The sequence below is a fragment of the Chaetura pelagica genome, unplaced genomic scaffold (genome assembly GCF_000747805.2).
Source record: "Chaetura pelagica isolate M959 unplaced genomic scaffold, ChaPel_1.0 scaffold94, whole genome shotgun sequence".
In the NCBI taxonomy this organism is placed as follows: domain Eukaryota; kingdom Metazoa; phylum Chordata; class Aves; order Apodiformes; family Apodidae; genus Chaetura; species Chaetura pelagica.
In genome coordinates this window covers 53,350-61,845 of record NW_009952881.1, presented here as the reverse complement: position 1 = coordinate 61,845, position 8,496 = coordinate 53,350, and the positions used below count along the sequence as shown (strand labels likewise).

Below are 8,496 nucleotides of genomic sequence, written 5' to 3'. Positions count from 1 at the left end.
TTGCCCAAGCGGTGGGTACAGCCTCGGCTCTGGAAAGGCTCCAGGGCACAGTACCGGTTTTTCAAAGGGGGGAGCACCGGACCCTACACATCTTAGCTCAAGACGGTGCAGTTTCCCGTGCACATCCGTGCGGTTTAGGTGGAGAGCCGCGCTGGGCTCGGGCCGGGCTTGCCCAAGCGGTGGGTACAGCCTCGGCTCTGGAAAGGCTCCAGGGCACAGTACCGGTTTTTCAAAGGGAGTAGGATGGAGATGGGCAGATCTTGCCGTGATTAGCGGTGCTAAAATGGCTTCCTGTACCTACATGTAATATGGATGATCATGTAGAACGTTCTGCTAAGGCTGGAGAGCCACCCAGCTATGTGCTCAGGCTTCTCAGGCTGTACTTGAGGGAAGGCTACAGCCAGTTTAAACAGTGTGTTGTCATAAATAATTCCTTTATTAAATAATTTGCTGCATACAGGTAGTACTGCCAGATGTTTTAGGCATGTGATTTCTATCCATTTTCTTCCCATCCTGAAATGAGGCCTGTCTTGCTTGAAACAAATATTCTGGTGTCAGTAAAAGCTTCCAAGCCTGGAGAAATGATCTGTTGCTTTCCTTGCAGCACTGCACCATGTCTCTCAAAGATCAGCTCATCCACACTGTCCACAAACAGGAGAGTCATGCTGAGAATAAGATCAGTGTGGTTGGTGTGGGTGCAGTTGGAATGGCCTGTGCTATCAGCATCCTGATGAAGGTAAGTGTCAAGCTTGGGATGAAATGGCACAATTGTGACTAACTGAGGCCTAAAAGAGGGGCAAAAAGTAATCTCCCTTATTAGACTAATTGGGCTAGCACACAAAATGAACTTTTTGTTGTCCATTCTTTTCTGTGGGCCTGAAATGAAGCAGCAATCTTCAAGCTATTGATAGAGAACAAATAGGTGTAGTTCTAGTAAACCAAATTTATCCCATTATCAGGCAGAATATGCTCTATGTATATAAATTTTGACTGAAGAGCTGCTTTTACCTTTGAACAATTTCCAGAATCCCTTTTAAGAACTGCGGTGTCATTTTGTCTGAAGCAGATGTGATGGAATACTTCCTTGCCATGTGGATGGGAAATAGTGGTGTTAGACAATCCAAATGACTTGCCCTCTGCCTTCTGTTATTATATTGAAAGCTGTTTCACACCAGGCTTGCTTTTCTTAACTGTAAAATAGGTTGTTTATGAACAGTTAGTGAATTATTCTTCCTTATTGCCATGGTAAATTGTACAGCTAGTCCACCCAGAATATGAATATGGTAAGTACATAACTAACTCAATAGACTAATTTAAGTACTTTGCTTGGGAACAAGTGATGCATATGAGCAAAATTGCTTAAATAGATCACTGCTTTTAAAATAATTGTAACTTCATCGTTAAAGAGACAATAAACTTACAATTTAATCTTGGTGTCTTGTAGGACTTAGCTGATGAGCTTGCCCTTGTTGATGTTGTGGAGGACAAGCTCAGAGGAGAGATGCTGGATCTCCAGCATGGCAGCCTCTTCCTTAAAACACCGAAGATCGTCTCTGGCAAAGGCAAGTAGTTGGCTCTGACGTGCTCCTTATTTCCCAAATGGAGATAGCCACTTCAGATCTCAAACTGGTCTTCCAAGACAAGACTTAGCCTGTCATTCTGATGGTTAGGATGAAAGCTCACTTCATTTCTGCTCAGCTGACATTCAGTTTCAGATACCTTGATAAGACTGGACCGGTAGCAATCCTGTGTGCTGGAGTTTCTCACTCAGTATTAAACCACTAATTTCTTAAGTTCTCCTGCACCCCTGAAAATTTTATTTTGCAGCCAGTTAGCCCCTGAAAGTGTTGCTGCTTACTACTTGGCCATAAATGTCTGACAGCCTTAAGTTTAGTGGCAACCTGACTAGGGCAAATGCTAGCCATCTTATCCTTCCAGTGTCCACAGGAAGCAGGTTACAAGGGCAGACCCTTCTTCCTTTTCTGCACAGCACTTGCACTGGATGCCATCCCAACAGTTACCCCATACCCATCTATGCCTGAAAACTATGTAATACCATTGCCCAATTCTACATGTTAAGATCTTGCCCTCAAGGGTGCCACTTGTGGCAATGAACCATGCTCTTAAACAACTTCCTATACAAGTCTAGGGTAACAGTTACCAGCAGAATTTCAGCACCCTCAAACTTGAGAATTTCAGATATCAATAGTAAAAGGAACCGGGAACTCCTGATCTGAACCATGTGTAAAAAGAGGTCATGTTTGACACTGCCTTTTGTCTGCAGATTACAGTGTGACTGCACACTCCAAGCTGGTCATTGTCACTGCTGGTGCCCGTCAGCAAGAAGGAGAGAGCCGCCTTAACTTGGTCCAGCGCAACGTGAATATCTTCAAATTCATCATTCCCAATGTTGTTAAATACAGTCCTGACTGCAAGCTGCTTATTGTCTCAAACCCAGGTTGGTCTTGTGTTGCCTTAAGGAGAAGATTTGGCTTAGATTAGAAGTGCTTTCTTCATTAAGATGGCATTAGTGTACTAATATGACCAAGCATAGGCTTTTAGAAAATACTTACGCCACATAACAACATAGAAAGAGCTGTCATCTTCCCTCTCCACACTCAACAAGCTGGTCCTCTGAGAATTAAAGCAAGTTGTCTCCAACTTGGGTCTTGAGTTGCCTTTTAAGTGACCTTTAACATAGGACACAGTAAGGGGCACTGCTAATGATGTGTAGCATAAACAGCCTCTCAGTTCTAGCTTTAAAACAGTCATTATGTTGGCCCTCTGCAGGACCTGATGATGGGCACCATTTCATGCTTTATTCCATATTGCTAGTGTGCAGATAAAGTCTTCACAGATGAATGGAAGATAGCATCTTAGTTACCAAGCACCACTTACCCTCCCTGTTCTGCTTACAGTGGATATTTTGACCTACGTGGCCTGGAAGATCAGTGGCTTTCCTAAACACCGTGTTATTGGTAGTGGCTGCAATCTGGACTCTGCCCGTTTCCGCCACCTGATGGGAGAAAGACTGGGTGTCCATCCTCTGAGCTGCCACGGATGGATTGTTGGAGAGCATGGAGATTCCAGTGGTAAGGGTGAAATCTGGCTGGCTTGTTGCACAGGTCTTCTAATAGTTTGTTTTCAAGAAACATATCCAAAAGCTACAGCTAAGTGTTGCTTAAAAACCTTTGCTCTGCAGCACCTCAAGAATTCAAGTTCTGTTTTAAGTCTTCTGCTGCATAGAGTAACCCTAGATGATCTATATTTGACCTGAGTTGCTCTGCTTGGGAAAGGTCATTACTGTAACCTGAGAATTTTCTAGGCTGTTGTTCCTGTAACTCCAAAAAAACTGAAGAAGCAAGGGGTAAAGGTCTCTGCTGGCTCTGACGTGCTCCTTATTTCCCAAATGGAGATAGCCACTTCAGATCTCAAACTGGTCTTCCAAGACAAGACTTAGCCTGTCATTCTGATGGTTAGGATGAAAGCTCACTTCATTTCTGCTCAGCTGACATTCAGTTTCAGATACCTTGATAAGACTGGACCGGTAGCAATCCTGTGTGCTGGAGTTTCTCACTCAGTATTAAACCACTAATTTCTTAAGTTCTCCTGCACCCCTGAAAATTTTATTTTGCAGCCAGTTAGCCCCTGAAAGTGTTGCTGCTTACTACTTGGCCATAAATGTCTGACAGCCTTAAGTTTAGTGGCAACCTGACTAGGGCAAATGCTAGCCATCTTATCCTTCCAGTGTCCACAGGAAGCAGGTTACAAGGGCAGACCCTTCTTCCTTTTCTGCACAGCACTTGCACTGGATGCCATCCCAACAGTTACCCCATACCCATCTATGCCTGAAAACTATGTAATACCATTGCCCAATTCTACATGTTAAGATCTTGCCCTCAAGGGTGCCACTTGTGGCAATGAACCATGCTCTTAAACAACTTCCTATACAAGTCTAGGGTAACAGTTACCAGCAGAATTTCAGCACCCTCAAACTTGAGAATTTCAGATATCAATAGTAAAAGGAACCGGGAACTCCTGATCTGAACCATGTGTAAAAAGAGGTCATGTTTGACACTGCCTTTTGTCTGCAGATTACAGTGTGACTGCACACTCCAAGCTGGTCATTGTCACTGCTGGTGCCCGTCAGCAAGAAGGAGAGAGCCGCCTTAACTTGGTCCAGCGCAACGTGAATATCTTCAAATTCATCATTCCCAATGTTGTTAAATACAGTCCTGACTGCAAGCTGCTTATTGTCTCAAACCCAGGTTGGTCTTGTGTTGCCTTAAGGAGAAGATTTGGCTTAGATTAGAAGTGCTTTCTTCATTAAGATGGCATTAGTGTACTAATATGACCAAGCATAGGCTTTTAGAAAATACTTACGCCACATAACAACATAGAAAGAGCTGTCATCTTCCCTCTCCACACTCAACAAGCTGGTCCTCTGAGAATTAAACCAAGTTGTCTCCAACTTGGGTCTTGAGTTGCCTTTTAAGTGACCTTTAACATAGGACACAGTAAGGGGCACTGCTAATGATGTGTAGCATAAACAGCCTCTCAGTTCTAGCTTTAAAACAGTCATTATGTTGGCCCTCTGCAGGACCTGATGATGGGCACCATTTCATGCTTTATTCCATATTGCTAGTGTGCAGATAAAGTCTTCACAGATGAATGGAAGATAGCATCTTAGTTACCAAGCACCACTTACCCTCCCTGTTCTGCTTACAGTGGATATTTTGACCTACGTGGCCTGGAAGATCAGTGGCTTTCCTAAACACCGTGTTATTGGTAGTGGCTGCAATCTGGACTCTGCCCGTTTCCGCCACCTGATGGGAGAAAGACTGGGTGTCCATCCTCTGAGCTGCCACGGATGGATTGTTGGAGAGCATGGAGATTCCAGTGGTAAGGGTGAAATCTGGCTGGCTTGTTGCACAGGTCTTCTAATAGTTTGTTTTCAAGAAACATATCCAAAAGCTACAGCTAAGTGTTGCTTAAAAACCTTTGCTCTGCAGCACCTCAAGAATTCAAGTTCTGTTTTAAGTCTTCTGCTGCATAGAGTAACCCTAGATGATCTATATTTGACCTGAGTTGCTCTGCTTGGGAAAGGTCATTACTGTAACCTGAGAATTTTCTAGGCTGTTGTTCCTGTAACTCCAAAAAAACTGAAGAAGCAAGGGGTAAAGGTCTCTGCAAGGGACTCCCAAAGATCTGCACTCAGCCTACTGGAAGTGTCTCAGTTGTCTTTACTGGCATCTCTCGATTACTTCAAGAACTATATATAGGAACTGAAGTGCAGAGGCAAGTCTTGGAGGATGGGAGAAAGAGCAGCTTTATCCTTACTTTACCTGCACTTTCTCTAGCAGTACCAGAGCAATACTGCCCGTTTCCTGACACTCAGGAGGACTAATTCGGAATAAATTAGTATTTTGAGAAACCTATCCAAAATAGAGTAACCATCACTTTTAATTCATATTGCCTAGGTGATTTGCTTTAATAAAGGTGTATTCACACATTGTGACTTCATGTGTAAAGAAAGATCTTTATCTGTTCTTATGTTCTCAGCCTCCAAGTTAGATTTGCCTCACAGACATTACTATATTTAAAATCTTATCTAAATCATATTGACGTGTAGTGTGGGTTAATTCAACTAGATCTTATGTTAACTGTTAATTTGAGGAGGACAAAACTTTTCTTTTGAGATAATTAATCTATGTGCATCTCTTAGTACCTGTCTGGAGCGGTGTGAATGTTGCTGGTGTCTCCCTGAAGGCTCTTCACCCAGAATTGGGAACTGATGCAGACAAGGAACACTGGAAGGAGGTTCATAAGCAGGTAGTGGACAGGTAAATACTGATTTTTTTAAAAAAAACACTTTAACATGAGAACAAATTATGAAGAGCTACAGTACCTCTGAACTTCAGTATCTGTATCTGGTTTCATAAATACCATAGTAGCCCAAACCAAATGTCAGGATGCAGATACAATAGGACTTGAAATAATATTTTAATGAGTAATATAGATCTGGCAGAATTAATTTTTCATGGCTAATGAATTTTAAATTAGGGAAGTCCTTTTAAGTTTTCCAGTATAACTGTGGGGCATAGTGTAAAATACAAAGAGTTCTTCACTGCTGAGTTAAATTTCAGTCCTGTCAGCAAGTCAGTCAAGATTCTGATGTCTCCAAATTGATCAAGGCACCTCTAAAAGCATTTCTTACAAACCTCAAATATTTCAGTTGATGGTACTTGAGTAACTTTGTCTCTGCAGTGCCTATGAGGTCATCAAACTGAAGGGGTACACATCCTGGGCTATTGGCCTTTCTGTGGCAGATTTAGCTGAAACTATTATGAAGAATTTGAGAAGAGTGCACCCAGTCTCTACAATTGTTAAGGTGAGCAGCCATTTTTTGCTAAATTTTGTCTTACTGAGAACTAAAAACCATTGGAATTCTTAAGAATAAACTTAGTTTAACTTCAGCTAAACTTAATTGAGTTTTCCTGATAGGTTATTCTGGATAATACACAGACATATATATATTGTAGCCTAACTGTCCTTCCCTACTTTTCAGGGCATGCATGGAATAAAAGAAGATGTCTTCCTAAGTGTTCCTTGTGTACTGGGCAATAATGGCATTACTGATGTAGTGAAGATGATCCTAAAACCTGAGGAAGAGGACAAATTAAGGAAGAGTGCAGATACACTCTGGGGAATCCAGAAAGAACTACAGTTTTAAGTCTGCCCGCACAGTTCTCTCTTTGCATTTTAATGGGTTTAGTGGTTTGTCTTATGTTGCACTTCCCAAGTAGGTCAAATCTTTCAATGTATGTATCAACTAAACACACAAAGCTGAAATCTGAACAAAAGAGTTTCCTGAAAATAGCATTAGGAAGCTATTCTAGAATTTTCCCTGTTCACACACCCATGTTCTTTACCAGAGCTACATAATCTAGTCAGTCTTGTGCAGTAAAGTGGTGTGACAGGAATCCAGCATTCAAAGCAGCACTGCCTAGAAAACCCTTTGCCTTTTCCTCATCTTGTTTAATGTTGGTTCAGAACAGTAACTAATTATTACACAATGTGAAACCAAAGACTATTTTCTTGCAGTCGAAGGAGTGTCAAGCCACTTGACCAACCTTCTCTGCAGGCTGAATAGCTTCAATATTTCACTGTTTGTAGGTCCAAATGTATTTTCCTAACACTGCTTTGGAATTTTTGTGTATACTTTTTTTTAGAGAATCTTATTTTTGTGTACTATATCAGCTTAGTTGGAAGTTTGTCTCCTGAGCATGTTTTTAAAAAGTTAAGGTTTCTGTATGCAACAAGACAGTGACTGTCCAACTGTAGTACCAGCTCCAACACCAAATAAACCACAAACTGTTCCTTCTGTCTCCTTGTTTTTCTTTATAGGTTTTGTCTCCAAAATACCACTCCACTTGCACTCATCTACATCCAGCTGTTGTGTCTTCAGCACCACTAAAACCTCACCTGTGTAATAGGGTTATGTGTGCAGCTACTCTGTTGTAGGCTGCAGATACTTAGGCAGTGAACTTAGTAACAGTAGCAAGGTAGGAATGAAAGAATATTAACAGTGTTTAAAATTCTCAGAAGTTAAATGTGATTTCTATCTTAATACAAAGAAACAGGGTCTACAGACATGTCAGAGGAGTGGAGAAACTCAAGAGAGGAAGTGTGTGTCTTGTACACACAGAAAATGCATGTAGTAAGAAATCTCTCCACATCAAATACTTGACATCCATGTCAACTTGCTGCCTCACACAGAAAACCAATTCCTCTAGAATAGCAGTCATGTGTAGAAACAATGACCAACATTACTTCTCAAAGCACGAAGTTATTTAAATAATTAACCATCTTCTCTGAAGCGAGAAAGGCCTTAGTCTTAACTTTGCCTAACAACAGGACACAGTATGTAGCAGAAGAATGGAAACAATCACAATCAGGGCTGCAGCTGGTGATACTTCTCAGAACATACTTCAGAGTAAACTGAAAGTGCCCATGAAGCAACTTCAGTAACAAAAGAAGAGTTGTAGCTGCTGTAGCTCTTATCTTTTATATCCACATGACCAGAAAAGCATATAGCAATACTGTTTTATGCAGATGATGGGAAGCTGGTACAAAGCCATTTCCAAAGCTTTCAGAAGATCAACAGCACTGAAAATTTTTGCCACATGAAGTCTCACCCAGCTTTTTACAGGAACTCTCTTCAGATGGTAACATGAAAAGCCTTAAGACAAAAGCTCAGCTTTGAGCCAAACTCATCACTGTGCTGAGACCAAGAAACTGGTTTTCAACTTAGCTCTGCTGAGGCAGCCTACAAAAGTGGAGTAGGACAGCAGCAGCACAGTGCTCAAAGGAAATAAGAGCAGAACCACAAATCCCTACAGCAGTCCCAAGTTGGGGATCTTTTGTACAACGTACCCTTTTTTGCAGACAGTGCAGCATTTAACCACCAGGCTGTCAGAATAAGCTCTGTCCCAG

General features: G+C 41.8%; 1 protein-coding gene across 2 annotated transcripts; it reads left to right on the top strand.

Moving 5' to 3' along the window:
- The first annotated feature begins 604 nt into the window (after window positions 1-604).
- Window positions 605-7,379, top strand: LOC104386736 (L-lactate dehydrogenase A chain). 2 transcript variants are annotated; one of them, XM_009995380.1, is made up of 7 exons: window positions 605-736; window positions 1,445-1,562; window positions 2,285-2,458; window positions 2,919-3,092; window positions 5,726-5,843; window positions 6,268-6,391; window positions 6,569-7,379. In XM_009995380.1, exons 1-7 carry the CDS (start codon window positions 614-616, stop codon window positions 6,731-6,733), a joined length of 996 nt encoding a protein of 331 aa, XP_009993682.1. In that variant the 5' UTR covers window positions 605-613; the 3' UTR covers window positions 6,734-7,379. The 2 variants fall into 2 exon arrangements, with proteins under 2 accessions (XP_009993682.1, XP_009993683.1); XM_009995381.1 differs by lacking the exon at window positions 2,285-2,458 and having other exon boundaries at window positions 614-736.
- The last annotated feature ends 1,117 nt before the right edge of the window (window positions 7,380-8,496 follow it).